The sequence below is a fragment of the Cricetulus griseus genome (assembly GCF_003668045.3).
Source record: "Cricetulus griseus strain 17A/GY chromosome 1 unlocalized genomic scaffold, alternate assembly CriGri-PICRH-1.0 chr1_0, whole genome shotgun sequence".
NCBI classification, from domain to species: Eukaryota; Metazoa; Chordata; class Mammalia; order Rodentia; family Cricetidae; genus Cricetulus; species Cricetulus griseus.
The window spans coordinates 221,979,959-222,002,573 of NW_023276806.1; the positions used below are offsets into that span (position 1 = coordinate 221,979,959).

The window sequence follows — 22,615 nt, forward strand, 5'->3', positions numbered from 1 at the left end:
AGAAAAGTCTGTACCATTAGACAGTGACTCGCCACACTCTGGGCAGCTGCAATCTGTGTTACTTCTTGTAGCTATTGTGGAGAAGTGGAGTCAGACAGCATGTGTCCTGTGTATCCAACTTATTTCATTTTACATCATGTTTTCAAGGTCCCTCCATATTGTGGCATGCATCAGAACTTCATTCTGTAAACACACACACACACACACACACACACTTGTTTATCCATCAGGTACCTAATGCTGCCGGGAACAGTGAAGTACAAGTGTCTATATGATTCTCTGTTTTCTCTTCCTTTGAGACTGTGGATTTGTGGGCCCATACCATGCTTAATTTAAGAAGAAAACAAATTGTTAATAAGGGAATATGAATGTATCAAGGCAAATAAGGGTATTCTGTCTCCTTTCTTTCCTGAAACTCATTCTGTAGACCAAGCCAGCCTCGAATGGATCCACCTGTCTCTGCCTCCCAAATGCTGGGATTAAAGGTGTGATCCATCATGCTGGGCTCTGTCGGGTTTTTTTTTTTTTTAATTGATATTTTGGAGTTGGGGTGTAGCTTACTTGGTAGAGTGTTTGTCTAGCTGGTACCACAGTCACAGTCAGACCTGGTAGAATGTTCCTCTAGCATGCACGAAGTCTGGGTCTGATCCCCAGATGCACCTGGGAGGTGAAGGCAGGAGGGTCAGAAATTCAAGGTCACCTTCAGCTCCATGGAGAGTTCAAGACCAGCCTACGTGAGAAGATGGTGCCTCTTTTTAGTCTCCTTTTGGTAGTGATCCGGTTCTAAACTGAGCTTAGCTAGCAGATGTAAGCTTGACTGCGTGAAGAGAAAGAGCAGAAATAGACCTGTTTGAGAAATGGGGGAATGCAGGTTGACTCTGCTGGGGAAACAGTCGTCATTTTTTACTATGTGACCTGTGTGTGTTCGTGCATATAGGATGTGCATATAGTGTGTGCACATGTGGACTCACAGGTGCATGTGCACAGCATGTGGAGGTCAGAGGACAACCTCTGCAAGTGCCATCCACTTTGTTTTTTGAACCATGGTCTCTCACTTGCCTACCACGTGACAAGCTGACTATGTGCACTAACCAGCCCGGAGCCCAGAAACCACGTGCACTTCACTTCGCTGGGTATTTGGGGTCTCTTGTAGCCTTTGCTGTAAATGTAAATGGTTCCTCAGGCCGGGCTATTCTCACTCAAACTCTCACTCACACTCACCATCAGATCACACTCACACTCACCATCAGATCACACTCACTCAAACTCACCATCAGATCACACTCACCCTCACCATCACCATCAGGTCACACTCACTCAAACTCACCATCAGATCACATTCACACTCACCATCAGATCACACTCACTCAAACTCACCATCACCATCAGATCACACTCACCCTCACCATGCCATCAGATCACACTCACTCAAACTCACCATCAGATCACACTCAAACTCACCATCCCATCAGATCACACTCACTCAAACTCACCATCAGATCACACTCACCCTCACCATCACCATCAGGTCACACTCACTCAAACTCACCATCAGATCACATTCACACTCACCATCAGATCACACTCACTCAAACTCACCATCACCATCAGATCACACCCTCACCATGCCATCAGATGACACTCACTCAAACTCACCATCAGATCACACTCAAACTCACCATCCCATCAGATCACACTCACCCTCACCATGCCATCAGATCACACTCACTCACAATCACCATCAGATCACACTCAAACTCACCATCCCATCAGATCACACTCAAACTCACCATCCCATCAGATCACACTCACTCAAACTCACCATCACCATCAGATCACACTCACAGTCACCATCAGATGACACTCACTCACAATCACCATCAGATCACACTCACAATCACCATCAGATCACACTCACACTCACATCAGATCACACTCCTCACCATCAGATCACACTCACACTCACCATCAGATCACACTAACTCAAACTCACCCTCACCATCAGATCACACTCACTCACACTCACCATCCCATCAGATCACACTCACTCAAACTCACCATCCCATCAGATCACACTCACTCAAACTCACCATCCCATCAGATCACACTCATTCAAACTCACCATCCCATCAGATCACACTCACTCACACTCACCATCAGATCATACTCACACTCACCATCAGATCACACTCACACTCACCCTCACCCTCAGATCACACTCACCCTCACCCTCACCATCCCATCAGATGACACATCTGTATGTAGACTCTAAACAGCCTGTGTGGATTATACTTGGTAAGATTTTGCATTCTGTTGGGAAGGCATATTAAAATAAGTATGTTAAGTTAAAGTCAGACATTAGGGTACTTGGTCACTCTGCTGTGCTTTTCTCTGGCAGCCTGAAGACGTGAGTGAAGATGATGTAAGAACTGGGTTCTCGTCGTGGCTACAGCAGTCTGCTACCACCATGCTGCCTTTGGTAATATCAAAGGAAGAACGTATTAAACTGGGAATTAAGGATGGTGGGTAAACGTGTTATTTTGTTTTTCCTATTGAATTACTTATAACATCTTAATTTTTTGTTTTGTTTGGTTTTGGTTTTTCAAGACAGGGTTTCTCTGTGTAGCTGTCCTGGAACTCACTTTGTAGACCAGGCTGGCCTCAAACTCAGAGATCTGCCTGCCTCTGCCTCTGCCTCTGCCTCCCAAGTGCCGGGATTAAAGGAGTGTGCCACCACTGCCTAGTTAACTTGAAAAAAAAAATTTAATTGTTTTTCCAATGTATGTCACATGTGAACAGTGAGTGAAGCAGAGCGGTGTTCTGGGTGTTAAAGAATGTCTCTAATTGAAATAAGTTCAATATTTCAAATGAAGTTATTTCCTCTCGGTTTCAGTTCTAACTCTCCGTTTCTTACTTTCTTCTTAATAGGGCTGAAAGAATTCTCTCTCAGTGTAGTTCATTGTCAAGAAAGAGAAAAGGGGAGAGGAGAGACTGCCTTTGTCTTGAGTGCCGTTCTGCTGCGGAAGATCTCAGTCCAAGTAATGCCATTCAATCGCTGTGTAGTAAAGCAATGTTTGTTATCTGTGACTAAGAAAGTACGGTTTCAGTCTGGAAGCTTACATCCAGAACTGCATGAGAAACCACAGGAGAAGAGTAAGGAATAACTTGATTTTAAATATTTTACTCTGTAAAGTACTGAGTTATCCTAAATGTAGACGTTGGTTAAGCACCATTAAGTTTCAGATTTACCGTTGGTTGTGTAAGCTGGCAAATGGGATTTAAAGTTCTATGTATTAAACAAATGGAGATTTAGTTTTAGAGGATTGATTGGGGCCAGTGAGATGGTTCAGTGGGTAAAGGCGTTTGAATACAAACCTGGGTTCATGCCCAGAAAGCTGCGTAAGCGGTGGAGGAGAGAGCCAACATCACCAAAGATGTCCTCTGTCCTCCGCATGCACACATGAGCCGCCTTCTCATTGTAGCGTGTGACCTCCACATGAGCAGTGTGGTCCATGAACCACTTCCTGGTGGAGTTATGCACACCCACACCCACGTGCACACAAATAATAATTTAAGTTTTTATAAACTCATATTTTCACCAGCCATTTTGTTACCTTATTTTGACAGTTGTTAAAATTCTCTACTCTTCACAGATAACACACTGCTCTCATGTTTTTAGAATATTGTGTTCTAATTCTATTCACTGCTGAGGAATTGAAGCTGGGCCAGTCGTTTAGAGTTTCAGTGGTTTGGAACTAGCCACAGTTTGTCTATGAAATGTGATTGAGGGAATGACCTTCAGAAAAGGTGCAAATGTCAGAATTGTGGATATATTTATTATGGCACAAATGAAAGAGATATGCATCCGAGAGTAGCATCAGACAGCTTTGATCTTTCTGCTGCTGTCTGTAAATATCTATGATCTGTGTGTGAGTGCCTTGTGAGGGTTTTTCAGGCCATATTCCTGGGCACAGCATCGACTTTCTCTGTTGTGGTTCTTTTTTTCTGGGACTCAGGAAACATGCAAAAGACGTAACTTTGAAATGTAAAACCGGCTTTTCCTTGCTGCTGTAGGTCCTTCTAGAGCCTATGATAAGAGAAGAAAACAGTGAGGAAATTGACTTTCTTCTTCCTTTTTTAAAGCTGAACTCTCTGGGGTAAGAGGTTACAGTCAAATTAGTATGTTTATAGACTGCTTTGGATTCTCTCTGGCAGGTGTCTATGTGCGAGTGACCAGGAATGCCAATGAAAAGTCTTTCTAATGTGTTAGGAGATAATCTTAAGGGTTATTTCTGTCCTCACTCATAGGTTAGAAATGTACCTTGTCTCTTCGGGTAGCTAGTTTTATTAGAGATTCTACTTTGAGAATTGGCTTGTGAGGAAAAGAAGTTAACTAAATACCACCTACCTGATCATTGTACTTGACCAAAACAGTAGTTATCAAAGCAAATAAAAGCATTTTAATAGCTAAATCTGAAACATTGGCTGACTGGTGAAAAATATTTCAAATTAAGTTATTCCTTCACTATTTTCTTGCAATAATTAGGACTTTTATATTTTTTCATCTTTTTAGAAAAATAAATCTGAAAAAGAAGCCATCTTTGTTTCTTTTTTGTTTCTTTTTTGTTTTTATGTACTAAGAGTAGCCATAGAAGTGTTAGCATGAGAATTTATGTGCTTATACCAGATGTGAGAACAATTTAATTCCTTTCTACCATTTTAGTGAAAAAATGAAACCTTAAAGAGGATTGGGTGCAACAGCGTGCATTACTATGAAGTAAATCTCTTTGGTTTCCACTTTCAGGACGTTTTGCTCCATTTCTGTTTTCATAAATAAAATCAAGGAAGAATGAAGAACTAGTGTAGGTACAATGTTTGTATATGACAGGTTGGAGCTACATCTCAAAGGGAAATTTCAGAGCAGCCAAGGCTTTGACTGTCTCAACAAGCCCTTGTGAAGCGCCTATTTCTGAGAATATTGATGGCCAGACAATGTTATTTGGGGGTGGGGAGTGTTTAGGTGTGTGAGCAGGTCGAATAAGTGACTGTTAGAACAAAACTGGTTACTGCCCATGCTTCAGACGTTAGACTAATGTGTAAAGGCTGCACATCTAATACAGTGTAAGCCCTTGTAAGTGAAGGAGAGCTAAGACTTAGCCCTTCCACATCGCTAACTCAGCCAGGGATAAAAGCTTTAGCCTCTTAGACTTAGAGTTTACTTTGCTATGGGCTTTGGTCACATAAGCATTTTTGTGTTTTGCAGCGGAGTGAATTCCTTAGGTGTATCTGCCATGGAGCACATCACTCACAGCCTCCTGGGACGCCCTCTGTCTCGGCAGCTGATGTCCCTGGTTGCAGGACTTAGGAATGGCGCTCTTTTGGTCACTGGAGGAAAGGTATGTGGTTCGAATGTGCTCCTTTTCTCTGGCATTTCATCCTCGTCTCTTTGGATTTTCTTATGGGTAATAATAACTATTTCCGCCAGCCGCCTGGGTTCCGCCGCCATGTTAGGGTCCCCAAATAACACACAGAGACTAATATTAGTTACAATGCTGCTGGGCAGTGGGATTTCTTATTGCTAGCTCTGTCTTAAGTATCAACCATAACCATTAATCTATATATTTTATAAAGACTTATCTTAACGAGGACGCCAGCGGCCTGTGTCCTCTCTTCCCAGGATCCCATGGAGACTCCTCTTTACTACATTTCCCAGAATCCTCCTTGACTCCTAGCCCCACCTATCTTTCTTCCCTATTGGCCAACGGTGCTTTATTTATCACTCAATAAGACAAACATATACATAGAAGGACTTCCCCCCATCACTTATGTATTTTAAACAGCCTTTAATACATGGTAGGGAAAGCAATCATACATTCTTAATGGTTTTGTGTGCCTGTTAGGTATTAGGGAAGTCATCATGAATTCATATACCCTTTGCAGCCTCTTTCTTCACTGACTGATAAGATTATAAGATTTTTAGTATCTAGGCTATTGATGAGACTGTTGGTAGCATTGGTATTTTCTGAATAAATCCCACTTGGCTGTGTTGATTTGTGCTTGCTGCCATTCTGTTTAATTTTTTAAAAATCTACATTTATGGGAGACACTGGTCTGAAGCTTCCCTGTCTTTGTCTGGTTTTACTGCCAATGTATTATGGGCTCATGATGAGCTGCCAGGTGTTTCCCTCTCTTTTTGTGGGGAAGAAACTATAAAGTTGGCTTTCATTCATTCTTTAAATGCTTGGCAAAACCTAACAGCAAACCTATCCAAGCCTGGCGAGTCCTTTAAATGATGAATTCCATATCTTAATGGTTAGATAGTCCTGTGTCATCTTGATTGACAAGCAGTTGATGGTCCAGAGATTTGGTCCAGTTCTTCCACAATGTCAAATTTATGAGCATCAAGCTATTTGCTCTTATCATCCTTTAGTTCTGGGTCCTACAGGCTCTGTACTGCTACCTTATTTCCTGACATGGTTGATGTGTCTTCTCTTTTTAACTTCTTAAAGATTTGGTTGAGATCCTTGACCTGTTAAAAAGACTTTCTCTACCAATGCTGTGTTATTTTCTGTGCTAAAGACCAGAGTGTTGGGTAGTAGAGAGTTGTTTCATTGGTTAAAAGTGCTTACAGCTTTTGCAGACGGCTGGAGTTGGGTGCCCAGCACCCACGCTGGGTGGCACACAATCGCACAGCACCCACGCTGGGTGACTTACAATCACACAGCACCCACGTTGGGTGACTTACAATCACTCAGCACCCACGCTGGGTGGCACACAATTGCACAGCACCCACGCTGGGTGACTTACAATCCCACAGCACCCACGCTGGGTGACTTACAATCGCACAGCTCCCACGCTGGGTGGCACACAATCGCACAGCACCCACGCTGGGTGACTTACAATCGCACAGCTCCCACGCTGGGTGGCACACAATCGCACAGCACCCACGCTGGGTGACTTACAATCGCACAGCACCCATGCTGGGTGACTTACAATCGCACAGCACCCACGCTGGGTGACTTAACAATCGCACAGCACCCACGCTGGGTGACTTACAATCACTCAGCACCCACGCTGGGTGGCACACAATCGCACAGCACCCACGCTGGGTGACTTACAATCCCACAGCACCCACGCTGGGTGACTTACAATCGCACAGCTCCCACGCTGGGTGGCACACAATCGCACAGCACCCATGCTGGGTGACTTACAATCGCACAGCACCCACGCTGGGTGACTTACAATCGCACAGCACCCACGCTGGGTGACTTAACAATCGCACAGCACCCACGCTGGGTGACTTACAATTGCACAGCACCCACGCTGGGTGATTTACAATCGCACAGCACCCACGCTGGGTGGCACACAATCATCTGTGACTGGAGCTCCAAATGACGCAGTGCTCTCTTCTGACATCCACATACACACATACTTAAAAAAATCAGCCTTACACATAATCTTAAATATACACCTAATCTTTAAAAACAAACAAAAACCCCACAGTGTGGTCTTGGTTAGTCATAGGGCTTTAGAATTATAGAAATATAAAGTTTCTTCATTTCTTCTCTTTTTAGTAACTGTTTGCTATTGCTAGTCCAGTTTCTTTCTCCTGTCTTACTTAAATATGGGCACCATTCTTTGTCATTCTTAAAAGATGTATTTATTTTATGTATATGAGTGCTCCATCTACATGTCTGTCTGCATGCCAGAAGAGGGCATCAGATGGCTGCGAGCCACCATCTGGGAGCTTACTGGGAATTGAACTCAGGACCTCTGGAAGAGCAGCTGGTGCTGTTAGCTACTGAGCCATCTCTCATTCCCCTCTGTCATTTTTTAAATGACCACATCATCATGGTAGAATATTTATTTTTAAAAAGCCTTATCCCACTGTCTGCAAAAGCAGTCTTTTGAAGTCCCTCCTAGAGTAAGACAGTAGTAGAACTGAGGTCCTCTCTGTAATGTGCTTATTATAAAGTTTTAAGTTTTTTTTCTCATCTGTGTTCATTAGAATACCCTCACTTAAGGGAGAGGATACATACATGAGAAGTGCTTCAGGAATGTGAATTACTCTGAACTGGAAGAAAAGGCCCTCTGGGTGGATGATGATATGTTTGGTCTACAATCTAGCACCACTAATTGTTCTAGTCTTTGAAGTTCATTAAATTTAAACATGGTCTACAAGAGCTAGTTCCAGGACAGCCTCCAAAGCCACAGAGAACCCCAAAAACAAACCAAACAAATTTAAACGTGGGCTAAGTGGTAGTGGCACACACCATTAATCCCAGAACTCAGGAGGCAAAGGCAAGCGGATCTCTGTGAGTTCAAGGCCAGCCTGGTCTACAGAGCAAGTTCCAGGACAGCCAAAGCTACACAGAGAAACCCTGTCTTGAAAAAACAAAAACAAACAAACCAAAAACATTTAAATGTGGTATTAATTCTATAAAGATAATGATGATAGTACATATTTGTTGAGTGCCTCTAAAATTTTAGGTTTCTTATGTCAAATTTTTCTGGGTTTTGCTAGTAATCAGAACAAAGTATTTGAGCTGATACAACAGTGTTGGACTTCAGAGAAGCGGCAGCAAGAAGTGATAATAGATTGAAAGAAGAAACTGGTAATAAAAGAACTAAAAAACCTACCCGCTTTGGCCATGCTAGAGGCCTCTAGAAATGCACTGCCCTCTATGTCCTGCTCCTCCTCTTTCTGAAGGCATGCTAGCAGATCACTAGCATGTCTATTTTTTGAGGTTTATTTTGACTTGATGATGGCTAGAATCGGGAGGAGCATGAATATCAAGCACAGAGAAGTAACTTCTGTTTGTTTGTTTTTTTCAAGACAGGGTTTCTCTGTGTAGCCCTGGCTGGCCTGGAAGTTGCTCTGTAGACCAGACTGGCCTCGAACTCACTGAGACCTGCCTCTGCCTCCGGAGTGCTGAGATTGAAGGCGTGTGCCACCTTTGCTGGGTGAGAAGTAACTTGTTAAAGAGCTTAAGTAAAAACATGACATTCAGTAAAAACTTCATTAATGTTTTAGTTCTGTTTTTATAAATTTGTAAAAATACAGAATGTTTAGAAGAATGAAAAGCATTAAAACAATTGCTATAAGTTGGAACAATTACATGTTATTTTCACCTTTCTCCACTAAGTATAACTATTTTTAATTTTTGCATATTATTTTAGAATGACATAAAACTAAAGCTTGTATTTGAAAAAAAATGCTCATTGATTGTAAGTCAGTGTTGAGTTCTTTGTTTTTATATCTAAATAGACAGTCCTGGCAGCTGAAGTGTCTTCTCAAGGGCAGCCTGTAATCTCAGCCATTCCAAAGTTCAAGGCGAGGCTGGCCAACATGATAACACCTAGTCTTGTAAAACATGCCATATAATCATGTCCATCACAGGAAAAAAGTGTCTGAAGGTTGTACTCCACATTAATTGGTAGTCACAACAATGGCTGTAAATCATTAAGAAAGCATTAATTAAAATTACTTAGTACAGATATATTGGTAATCGACTTTCTGATTGAAATTAAATAAAAATGTGTCTTTCTTATTTAAAAATTACTATTAATCATGTCTTGTAACAGTAAAGTATTATTTTTAATTGGTTTTAATTAAATGTTCCAAGTTATATTAACTAGCGAGTGTAGAAATGGGTGTATTTCTGTATATGCATTGTAATGAATACAGGATACCTAACACATTAACAGAGGGAAAGAAGAACCATATTTTAGTAGCACAGAATCCCACATTGCAACTGGATTGGTGTCTACTTAGCAATTGATGAGGCTGAATCTTGGTGGCTGCTGCAGTGACAGGAGCTGCTTCTATAATTAAATCTGTTGAGAGTTCTGATGATGCACCTCTTTTCCAGGGGAGCGGGAAGTCAACATTAGCCAAAGCAATCTGTCAGGAAGCCTGTGACGGACTGGATGCCCATGTGGAGATAGTCGACTGTAAAGCTTTGCGAGGTAGAAATGAGCATTCGACATAAAGCCCCCTTTTGTGGATAGGAATGTATTAGTAATGCTGCTAAGCTACTGATATAGTTATACACTTTTTAAGTTTTTATTGGTGTCATTTAGTTATTGAAAATACCTAGAAATTTAGAAGCTGGGCACATTGACGCCTACCTTTAACCCCAGCATTCAGGAGGCAGAGGCAGGCAGATCTCTGTCTACAGATCAAGTTCCAGGGCAGCCAGGGCTACAAGAGTAACCCTATCTCGCTGGCGGTGGTAGCGTACACCTTCAATCCTAGCATTTGGGAGGCAGAGGCAGGCGGATCTCTGAGTACCAGACCAGCCTGGTCTACAAGAGCTAGTTCCAGGGCAGCCTCCAAAGCCACAGGGAAACCCTGTCTCAAAAAACCAAAAAAAAAAAAAAAAAAAAAAAGAGGAACCCTATCTCTAAAAACTAAAAAATCCTTAGAAACTTGAAAGCATTGGCTTTCTGATGTTTGTGATAAAATCCCTAAAAGTCTATTTGACATTTGGTGGAAGCCATGTTTTGAAAGTGAAAGCTCAATAGAGTGTGTTCCTGGAAATACCAACAACAAATACCACTCCAAGTGTTTAGAGTGTACTCTATGAAATCTGTACTTGATCTTGGTCTTTGAATTGCTATGGGAACCTGGTAAAGTTCGTGACTGGGAGGATAAGTGGTGGCTTTGGGTGACAATGAGAATTACAATTGACCTTGTATCACTTTCGTATTTTTTAAACATTTCTAACATTTACATTACTGTCTATTTAGTTAAAACAAAAGGTTGGAATACTTTCTTTTTGAACAATTAGCTTCTTTCTAGGTTTCCACTAACACCTGACTCCCAGCTCGTCTTTGCAGCTTATGTTTTTACCTAGTGCATAGTAAGAAAATAAGAAATCACATTGTATAGATGTATGAAATCCTCAAAACATAAATAAAAAAATTATTTTAAATAATAATAAAGATAGCTTTGAAAACTCAATATTTCATTTGCTATAAAGGAGGTTTTAATCCTGATTGAAGCCCCATTGGAAAAAAACATTAACTTAGAGCTAAGTATTAGGGGACCATTGCATTAGTTTACAGACCTGTCAACTTTCTGTCTTCTGGAAATTAAAACTTTGTACCACACCTGGAAAAAACCTGAAGCTAGATGTGTCATCAAATCTAGGACCTTTGGGGTCTCCAGGCAATGGTAGGGTTTGACTCTGATCTTGACCCCTGCTCTGGTTTTGTTTCTCTGCATCCTGTGTATTTCACAATTGTAAGCCACCTGAAACTCTAGAGTGAGACCGAATGCGTACAGACCAAAGTCAGAAGTGTGTTCCTCTCCTTTGTGATGCCGTTTGGCACGTTGAGTCCTCAGAGACTTAGGAGTTGAATATGCCTATGATTATCAAGTTTAATTGGTATATTAATAAAACACCAGTTTAAGTATTTTTTTGCCCAGAAGCAGATGTTATACTTTAATTTTAAAAAACTACAAACATACAAAAGCACTCTTATCAGCAAATACACTAAACAATAAAAAATACCTTTTTTTTTTTGGCCTCAAACCATTAGTTTTTTACAAATAAAACCATTATTCAGAATCACCTCTGGAAACTTTACAAAAACATTAAGTATAGGATGCACTGTTGAAAAAGGCTGCCATAGGGTAGGGACCCAAGTGCCTTTTGTTATATGCAGGTGTGTGGTATTTTTCCAAGTTCTGGTTACTGAAGCCAGGACCTTGTCTGTGCTAGCAAAGTGTTACACCACCAAGCCCAGGAATGAAGTTTGGCCTTTAGCGGAACTCTTGCTGAAGCTCATGACTCCCTGGCCTTGACTTCTTGAGTGTTTTTATAGGTAAACTAATGTCAAGTTCTTCTACTACCTTCAAACTTTCAATCCCTGAAATAACAATGACACCGCATCTTCTGTGTGTAGGAAAAAGGCTTGAGAGCATACAGAAAGCCTTGGAGGTGGCGTTCTCAGAGGCAGCCTGGAGGCAGCCATCTGTCATTCTGCTGGACGACCTGGACTTCATTGCCGGGCTGCCCACTGTCCCAGAGCAGGAGCACAGCCCTGAAGCAGTGCAGAGCCAGCGGCTTGCACACGGTAATGCATCCCCTACTGGCTTGGGAGCTTTTTCTTGTGTCAGGCAACATTTTTCGCTTTAATGATAAATCTAGTTTTTACATTTTAATTAGTTTTATTCATTTATTACTTGTGCATTTTTGGGGGGTGGCACCCGAGTGCCTGGGTGTACATGTGGTGGTCAGAGGACAATTTTTAGTAGTCTCTTCTCTCCTTCCTCCATGTGGGTCCTGGAGAGATTATAGAACATTGAGGAATCCACCATTGATTGTAGCTTAGAGTGTGACAAGAGACCTGGATACGGAGAGCTCATTGTTCTGGAGAGATGAAGCCAACACCAAATATAAGTAAAAGTGGCTTGCTCTAGATCACCTGGTGTTGCTCTGAAAGTTTGAGTTCTGTATCTCCTGTAGAACCTCCTGATGACAAATTCCTGGATGCCGCTCGGTTAGTCCCGTGTGTAAGGAAATGCTGCACACAAACTCCTAGACACCTTTCTGTTAGTCTCTATGGAAGAGGGCTGCAGATCTCTGGATTAGGACTCAAAGATACATTACTAATGCTTATTTCAGTTCTTATCTCCTCAGCCAAACTTCACCAAGCCTTGAATAGAAAGAAACTATCCAGGAAGTGTTTGAAACACCATGCCTGTTCTGCTAAGTCACCATGATATAGTATGGACACTAGTCATCCTTCTAGAATATTCACTTCTGAGATGCATTTGTGCTTTTGACTCGTTTACTTTGTAAAATCAAGGAGTACAGAACCTCAGTAGACATGTCCTGAGTTTACGGAACCTCCTACACTTCTGTTTGATTCAACAGATAGATCAGTGAATAGATGGAATTAATGTTTTTAAAAAACATGAAGCGGGACTGGACAGGTGTCTCAGCAGTTAAAAGCACTGGCTGCTCTTCCAGAGGTCCTGAGTTCAATTCCCAGCAACCACATGGCGGCTCACAGCCATCTGTAATAAGATCTGGTGCCCTCTTCTGGCCTGCAGGCATCATGCAGGCAGAACACTGTATACATAATAAGCAAATAAATCTTAAAAGAAAAAAAAAAAAAACCCATGAAGGGGCTGTTCCATCCTAATATTAGGTTATTGGTATTTTAGTGAATATACAGCTTTAAATTTTCATGCTTTTTCCCTGAGCTTTATGCTGTATTACTTCATTCTAGCTTTGAAAGATATGATCAAAGAGTTAGTTTCTGTGGGAAGTTTGATTGCGCTCATCGCCACAAGTCAGTCCCAATGCTGCCTACAACCCTCGCTTGTTTCTGCTCAAGGAATCCACACCTTTCAGTGTGTCCAGCACATCCAACCTCCTAACCAGGTAAGCTGAGACTTAAAAAGGCTATTGGGCTGTGTTCTTTTCTTAAAAGTTGCTTTTATTTTAATAGTTACTGCTTCTAGATTGTGCAGATATTTAAGAGCAACATTGCATAGTTTGTAGCAGAGATTATAATGTACACTCATCGGAAATGTTGCCTACTTGCTAAGAAAATGGTTTTCTTGAAGTCATTATTTCTTCTAAATGAGGATGAAATGAAATGGAAACATCTTTTAATTTGATTAGCCATCCTGCCCCGTTTGGGACCTTATGCTTACCAAGCATGTAGTGACCATGAGCAGATGGACGTGTGCTCAGGCTGGAGACAATCTTGTTTAAGAGTCTCGCCCAGTGTCTACCTTAAATGTTCAGACTCTTTGCCATTGAACTATTACTGAGAAGCAGATGTATTTACCTATTATTCTGTGTCACAGAAAGCTGAGCTCAGTGGTAAAGAGCTTGCCTAGCATGTGCGGGGCCCTGGGTTCAGTATTCAGCACCAAAAAAGGAAAAGAAAAGAAAGGGTAGTGATATTGGTTGTCTTAGTTAGGGTTACCATTGCTGTGATGAAACACCATGACCAAAAGCAACTTGGGGAGAACAGGGTTTATTTTACTCACGGTTCCATAAAGCAGTTCATCATCAAAAACTGCAAGGCAGGAACCTGGAGCCGGGAGCTGATGCCCAGGCCATGGAGGGAGCTGCTTACTGGCTTGCTTTCTATGGCTGGCCCAGCCTGCTTTCTTATAGAACCCAGGACCAGAAACCCAGGGATAGTACCATGTACCATGGGCTGACCCTCACTAATTAAGAAATTAGTTGTAATCACTAATTAAGAAAAATGTTGTAACAAAATCCACTAGCCGGGCATTGGTGGCACACGACTTTAATCCCAGCACTTGGGAGGCAGAGGCAGGTGGATCTCTGTGAGTTTGAGGCCAGCCTGGTCAACAGAATGAGTGCCAGGATAGGCTCCAAAGCTACACAGAGAAACCCTGTCTCGGAAAAAAAAAAAAATCCACAGAAACTAAAAAAAACCTCTTAAGAACCAGATGTTACTTAAAATGTTCCTTTTTGGAGAAAGAAATGGCACTCTTGTATCAGTGTGGTTTTAGATAATTTACTGAGTATAATTTTAGACCAGACAGAGAAATACAACACCCTGATAGGATCATGGCAGAAGCAAAGAGTTTATTTATGCTTTTGAAGGAAAAGGCTGGACCCAACCCTGCCTTTTACAGTTAGCTTTGGCTTCAACAATTAGAGAACGGTTTATCACACACTGTGGATGTGGGAGTATACCCTCAGGTGCTGGCGTGAAGGCAGTCAAGAGATGTATATGCCAAGAGTGGACAGAATTACCGCCAGAGTGCTCGTGGCAGAACAGCTGACTGGACTGCACAGTGTGGATGTTTAAGAGTCTGTACCATCTCAGTCTGTGTAAATGCACTCTGTGTTGTGCACATAATGATGAAATTGCCTAGTGAGGCATTTCCCTGATCACATTCCCATTGCTAAGTGACACATAACTAGTGAAATGTACCATTGAAAAGTTAACAATCTGAATTTTATATTTTGTTTCTTAAGGAACAAAGATGTGAGATTCTGCAGAATGTCGTGAAAAATAAACTGGGCTGCAATATAAACAAGTCTTCTGACATTGACCTGCAGCGCATAGCTAAAGAAACTGAAGGGTTTGTGGCTAGAGATTTTACTGTTCTCGTGGACCGAGCCATACACTCCCGCCTCTCTCGTCAGCCTGTCTCCACCAGGGAAGGTATCTGCACCCCAAACCCTGAATTTCTTCCTGTTCTGGGAACATAGTCATAGCAGAGCAGGAATTACATACATTCTGTTTCGTACAGCATTTGAGTAGAAACCTGGTGTTTCCAGCAAGTATTACAGCATATTTTAAAAATGAATTGGACTTGGAGATGCACGTCTTTAATACCATCATGCAGTGGGTAGAGGCAGGCTGATCTCTGAATTTGAGGCTAGCCCCAGTTATCTAGTGAGATCTTGTTTAAAAATAAACTAAAAAAGCTTTTTTTATTTTTACACAGAATTGACTTTAACAACATCAGACTTCCATAAGGCTCTCCATGGATTTCTTCCTGCTTCTCTGAGAAATGTCAACCTGCATAAACCTAGAGACCTTGGCTGGGACAAGATTGGTGGATTACATGAAGTTCGGCAGATACTCATGGACACTATCCAGTTACCAGCAAAGGTAAGGTAAAACACATGGACACACACACACACACACACACACACACACACACACACACACACACACACACGTGCTAATGGTCAGAGGAAACCTAAACTACTACCAGCCAAGGTAAGGTAAAACACACACACACACACACACACACACACACACACACACACACACACACAACACACACACACACACACACACACACACACGTGCTAATGGTCAGAGGAAACCTAAACTACTGACCATGTTTAGTTGTTAGCTTATCACACACACACACACACACACACACACACACACACGTGCTAATGGTCAGAGGAAACCTAAACTACTGACCATGGCTTTAGTTGTTAGCTTATACAATTTCCATTTGATTGACAAGGATTTACTGAGTCACCAAAGGCATGGGATTTTCTAACTACTTGATATTTTCTCTGCCTGTAAATGCAAATCCATTTTGATATAAAGTGTCTTAATTCTGTTTTGCCTAAGTCACTCAGATTTGCTAGAGCATAGTGAACCATCTGCTGGAATTTCAGCAGAAGTAGATAGGAATGGTCTGCAAGACACCCAGGTCAATGAAGCAGACTTTTGCACTCTGGGTATTAGTCTTAGAAAGGCAGAGTTGACCGGCAGCATAAACTAGGTGGATGGAAAGATAAAGGAGGAAGTAGAGACCTGAGAAATGGGGATGGTTGTGAGGTCGATGACTCATGCAAAGTGAAGAAGTAAGTAGAGATTTGGGTCACATGTGGCTGGATGGCAGCTCTTGGGAAGGGTTGTTGTCAGGGCCTGGATGTGTTGAGTGCAGCGCAGAGCCATAGATTTAAGCCTATGGGAGAAGAAGTGGGCGTGAACTTACTAGCCAGCAGCATCATGGCCTCAAATGCTGCGTTTGGGCACCAGGCAATAATATCCAAGTCTATGGAGACCACGTGCTTTCTGCTGACTTTGAGGCCTCTCCAGTTAGTATGAAAGTGGAAGTCAGGTTGGAATTTTGTCAATAGATGAACTCACATAAGCTTGCCTAAGGAGCTGAGGCAAGCCTACTGCTGGTTGTAGCTAATGTTTACTTAATCAATGTGAGGTAGGATTTTGCATTCTGGGCAGCTGGTTATTTAGAAGGTAATTGAAAAGGAGTTAAGCACTTGGCTAGCAGAGACATTGCTGTCCATAACCACACCACCTCTGCCTCTGTTATCTCTTTGTTCCAGTGCATGAATGCACAAAGCTATCACAATGTAACCGTACAAGTGGTATATGCTCGTTGGAAGACTGCAACTTTGGGCTTTGTTTTTCTAATACAGTACTTTTAGTACACTTTAAAAAGAAAGACTGCTGTAATTCTGTGTAGCTCAGGGATGTGCCTCGCCTGGCTTAGTCAAGGCCCCAGTTACACTCTTTAGTGTCTCCAAAACAAAAGAGAAGGTCAGCAAAGTGGAAGGAAGTTCTGGTGTCCTGACTGACTATTTATATAGATACATTCCATGGGCTTCATTCATTATTTCCAATAGGAATTTCCTTCCCTGCCGTGCTGTTGTTATTAATAAAGGAGGTGGCAGTTACTAACATCCAAATGCTTTCTGTGTATTGGTCTTCAGTCTTTATTTATATTTCTGCTCTTTGTCATGCTTTTAATGTTTTTCAGTACCCAGAGTTATTTGCAAACTTGCCCATACGACAGAGGACTGGAATATTGCTTTATGGTCCCCCAGGAACAGGAAAAACTTTACTTGCTGGGGTAGTTGCAAGAGAGAGTGGAATGAATTTTATTAGTATCAAGGTATGTGTGCACTTCTTTCCTTCTTCTTTGTCTTTTTTTTATTTTTTGTTTTTATTTTTTTTTTATTTTTTTTTTGGTTTTTCAAGATAGGATTTCTCTGTGTAGCCTCAGCTGTCCTGGAACTCTCTCTGTAGACCAGGGTGGCCTTGAATTCACAGAGATCCACCTGCCTCTGCCTCCTTAGAGTGCTGGGATTAAAGGTGTGACCACCACTGGGCCTTCTTTGTCTTTTGAATTGAGGCAAGCATTTAGTTGGCATTGTTTTGCACTCACAGAACTGTGAACTTACAACCTCCTTTTTTCAAAGCTATTTCATTCTGTTCCCTCTTCATTCCTTAGCAGCCATTAATCTTATTTCTGTGTCTATGTATTTGTCTGTTCTTAATATTTTGTATACAAAAAATTAGGTAATACCTTGACGTTTTGTGTCTAGCTTCTTTCACTTAGTATACTTCAAATTGACATGTGTGTTAATATCTTAATCCTTTTGGGGACTAGATTACACTCCATTACTTACCTGTACCACATTTTGATTAGACATTCATAATCACTGGCAAACTTTGAGTTGTTTCTACAACCAGGCTTTAATGCATATATTTTAACATTAAATTATTTATTTTGTTCATATGTGTACGTGTGTGGGCTCACATGTGTGGGCTCACATGTGCCACACGTGAGCATGTCAGGGGACAGCCTGTGGGAGTTGATTCTCTCCTTGCCCTATGCGGTTCCATGGACAAACTTAAGTTGCCAGGCTTGGTGGCTTGTGCCCTCTGAGCTACCTCTGCAGTATTCTACCTACCAGGCTTTTGTGGATAATGCTGTTCTGAACACCCATGTACAAGTTTCTATAGACACATGTTCTCACTTCTTTTGGTATGTAATGAGTCTTAGGGTAATGCCTGCTTCACTTCTTCAGGAGCCACCTTTTTACCCCCACCACAGCCTTCCTTATCAATCCCAATTATACTTCTTGATTTCAGATTGATCTCCCATTTGGAAAGCTGGAGTGATGCATTTATTGGTTTATAGCTGTAAGGAATTGAATACTCACCCACCCCTCTCTCCAAGTGGCTTTTATGTTCTTGTTTAAGGCAAATCACCATCACTGTGAACAGAATTTATGTAAATAGTACAAGGAAAAGCAAACTGCACTTAAGGGAGACGAGATCTACAGGAATAGAGGCCAATTTTATGGGCCTCTCACTTGCTGACTGCCTTTACCTTACCTAGTGCACACCAGGTCTACAATTTGTTGTTGGATTGTTGCTTTTTGTTTTTGTTTTTGTTTGTTTGTTTGTTTTTCCGAGACAGGGTTTCTTTGTGTAACTTTGGAGACTGTCCTGGAACTCATTCTGTAGACCAGGCTTGACTCAAACTCATAGAGATCCGCCTGCCTCTGCCTTCCAAGTGCTGGGATTAAAGACTGGGATTAAAGGTGTGTGTCATCACTGCCCGGCTACTGTGTTTTTAAGATAGAAAGCAAGCCCACTAACGAAGGGTCATGGATCATTTGGGGCAGTGCTCACAGTCTGTCACTGGCATATCATCACGTCCCATTCTTAAAGTCTCAAGGCCTCAGCATTAGCAGTTTACCAAAGAAAATGGATTCTGAAGCAAAAGAATCATGTACTCATACTCAAAACTGACTTATAACTTGAAATCCAGGTTAGCAATTTGTAATTGGGTTTTGCCTGCCCTCTTTTGTCATGGTTCTTTTTGAACTGGGTAAACAGGTAACGATGTTGGCAACAGTGGAGAAAGTGGAAGCATTAGTCATCTGTCTTCCTTTTTCTAGATTTCTTCCAGCCCCTACTGCCTTCCTAAATGTTTTTAGATTAATGCTTGTCCATACACATTGTTCCATTAGGAAGATCTTTGACAGGTACTTTTTATGTTTTAGACTTACTCGGTTTTAAAAGTGATCCTAATCTAAGGAAAGATTTCACATTATCAATTTTGCTATATGTAATAACATTTGCTTGAAATGTTTTTACAGTTGACTTTCAGGAATTTTATTTTTTACCTCCTATATAAACAGATTGATTTCAGCAACTGAAGATGCTAAATAGACCAGTTATCTCTCTATACAATATAGGAGGCTCCCAAGGATTTGGTATCGATGGTTTGTCCCTTTTGAGCCATGTAATACTTCGCTAAACAAATCTAGAGCTTAGTTGGCAGCACTGTTTGGGCAATAGAGACTCAGCAGGGAGCAGAACTGTGCTTGAAGTTTACATTCTAATAGTGGAAAGAGACACTAAGTAGACAATCCCCCAAAAAGCTACTGGGTGGTGGTAAGCCCAACAGAAAACAAACAGTAAGGAGGCATGGAATAGCTGGGGTGGTCACACACAGTGTTGTCAGGTGAAGCTCTTAAGCAGAGGGACATGTTTGACAAAGATCTAAAGGAAATAAAGGCATAGGCTACAAGAACATCTAGGACAATGTTTTAGGCAGAGGAAGCCGAGGGTAGGCAGCCATTTCGACACCCCAGCGCAGTTCATTGTAAGATACACACGAGAGACAGTCATTCAACCCTACCTTAAACGTTCTGTAATGCATTGAGCTTAATCAAAACCCAAAGCTGTGTTTGTTTTTTAATTAATTTCATTTCAGCTTGATCTTCTTTTGCCTTCTAGGGACCAGAGTTACTCAGCAAATATATTGGAGCAAGTGAGCAAGCTGTCAGAGACGTTTTCACCAGGTGGCTTTTATGAATGTTTAAAGTTACTGGTGGTTATCATTTATTAATCTTGGTTTTGGTCTTATTTTTTTAAGAACTGGTACTTGAAACCTATGGTTTATATGAATTATTAACAAAGCAGATAACAAGTATTTTATTTCAGCAAATACTACCTAAAATATATATTTCCAGGATTAAATTTTGGAGATTATTTTTTATTTACAATAGTAATATTCCTGAAAGAATAATAAGTACTCATTCAAAGATCAGATAGGCCTGTCTGCCTTCCTTCTTTCCCTCCTTCTTTTCTTTTCTTTACTTTTCTTAGGAGACAACCTCTCACTATATAGAGCTCTCACTACATAGAGCTCTCTCTACATAGAGCTCTCGCTACATAGAGCTCTCGCTACATAGAGCTCTCTCTACATAGAGCTCTCTCTACATAGAGCTCTCTCTACATAGAGCTCTCACTACATATAGAGCTCTCTCTACATAGAGCTCTCTCTACATAGAGCTCTCTCTACATAGAGCTCTCTCTACATAGAGCTCTCACTACATAGAGCTCTCTCTACATAGAGCTCTCACTACATAGAGCTCTCTCTACATAGAGCTCTCACTACATAGTGCTCTCACTACATAGAGCTCTCTCTACATAGAGCTCTCTCTACATAGAGCTCTCACTACATAGAGCTCTCACTACATAGAGCTCTCTCTACATAGAGCTCTCTCTACATAGAGCTCTCTCTACATAGAGCTCTCTCTACATAGAGCTCTCTCTACATAGAGCTCTCACTACATAGAGCTCTCTCTACATAGAGCTCTCTCTACATAGAGCTCTCACTACATAGAGCTCTCACTACATAGAGCTCTCTCTACATAGAGCTCTCTCTACATAGAGCTCTCACTACATAGAGCTCTCACTACATAGAGCTCTCACTACATAGAGCTCTCACTACATAGAGCTCTCACTACATAGAGCTCTCACTACATAGAGCTCTCTCTACATAGAGCTCTCTCTACATAGAGCTCTCACTACATAGAGCTCTCACTACATAGAGCTCTCTCTACATAGAGCTCTCTCTACATAGAGCTCTCTCTACATAGAGCTCTCACTACATAGAGCTCTCTCTACATAGAGCTCTCTCTACATAGAGCTCTCTCTACATAGAGCTCTCTCTACATAGAGCTCTCACTACATAGAGCTCTCACTACATACAGCTCTCTCTACATAGAGCTCTCACTACATAGAGCTCTCACTACATAGAGCTCTCACTACATACAGCTCTCTCTACATAGAGCTCTCTCTACATAGAGCTCTCACTACATAGAGCTCTCACTACATAGAGCTCTCACTACATAGAGCTCTCACTACATAGAGCTCTCACTACATAGAGCTCTCTCTACATAGAGCTCTCTCTACATAGAGCTCTCTCTACATAGAGCTCTCTCTACATAGAGCTCTCTCTACATAGAGCTCTCTCTACATAGAGCTCTCTCTACATAGAGCTCTCTCTACATAGAGCTCTCTCTACATAGAGCTCTCTCTACATAGAGCTCTCTCTACATAGAGCTCTCTCTACATAGAGCTCTCACTACATAGAGCTCTCTCTACATAGAGCTCTCTCTACATAGAGCTCTCTCTACATAGAGCTCTCTCTACATAGAGCTCTCTCTACATAGAGCTCTCACTCACTACATAGAGCTCTCTCTCACTACATAGAGCTCTCACTACATAGAGCTCTCTCTACATAGAGCTCTCTCTCACTACATAGAGCTCTCTCTCACTACATAGAGCTCTCACTACATAGAGCTCTCTCTACATAGAGCTCTCTCTACATAGAGCTCTCACTACATAGAGCTCTCACTACATAGAGCTCTCTCTACATAGAGCTCTCTCTACATAGAGCTCTCTCTACATAGAGCTCTCTCTACATAGAGCTCTCACTACATAGAGCTCTCACTACATAGAGCTCTCTCTACATAGAGCTCTCTCTACATAGAGCTCTCACTACATAGAGCTCTCACTACATAGAGCTCTCTCTACATAGAGCTCTCTCTACATAGAGCTCTCACTACATAGAGCTCTCACTACATAGAGCTCTCTACTAGAGCTCTCACTACATAGAGCTCTCTCTACATAGAGCTCTCTCTACATAGAGCTCTCACTACATAGAGCTCTCTCTACATAGAGCTCTCTCTACATAGAGCTCTCACTACATAGAGCTCTCATAGAGCTCTCACACATAGAGCTCTCACTACATAGAGCTCTCACTACATAGAGCTCTCTCTAGAGCTCTCACCACATAGAGCTCTCTCTACATAGAGCTCTCTCTACATAGAGCTCTCTCTACATAGAGCTCTCTCTACATAGAGCTCTCACATAGAGCTCTCTCTACATAGAGCTCTCTCTACATAGAGCTCTCTCTACATAGAGCTCTCTACATAGAGCTCTCTCTACATAGAGCTCTCTCTACATAGAGCTCTCACTACATAGAGCTCTCTACATACAGCTCTCTCTACATAGAGCTCTC

At 41.7% G+C, this 22,615-nt stretch overlaps 1 protein-coding gene across 3 annotated transcripts in view; it reads left to right on the forward strand.

The window, feature by feature from the left end:
• The window catches only part of Pex1 (peroxisomal biogenesis factor 1), a 45,019-nt gene that overhangs the window by 11,795 nt on the left and 10,609 nt on the right, over positions 1-22,615 (forward strand). For 2 of the 3 annotated variants that reach the window (XM_027389827.2, XM_027389826.2), the window contains exons 7-17: positions 2,399-2,522; positions 2,929-3,038; positions 4,075-4,157; positions 5,264-5,396; positions 9,873-9,969; positions 11,914-12,084; positions 13,246-13,400; positions 14,985-15,174; positions 15,461-15,627; positions 17,264-17,398; positions 20,041-20,105. In XM_027389827.2, the coding sequence (XP_027245628.1) occupies positions 2,399-2,522; positions 2,929-3,038; positions 4,075-4,157; positions 5,264-5,396; positions 9,873-9,969; positions 11,914-12,084; positions 13,246-13,400; positions 14,985-15,174; positions 15,461-15,627; positions 17,264-17,398; positions 20,041-20,105 (1,430 nt within the window). The remainder of the gene's footprint in view (positions 1-2,398; positions 2,523-2,928; positions 3,039-4,074; positions 4,158-5,263; positions 5,397-9,872; positions 9,970-11,913; positions 12,085-13,245; positions 13,401-14,984; positions 15,175-15,460; positions 15,628-17,263; positions 17,399-20,040; positions 20,106-22,615) is intronic. The other variant, XM_035451930.1, reaches the window with a different exon arrangement.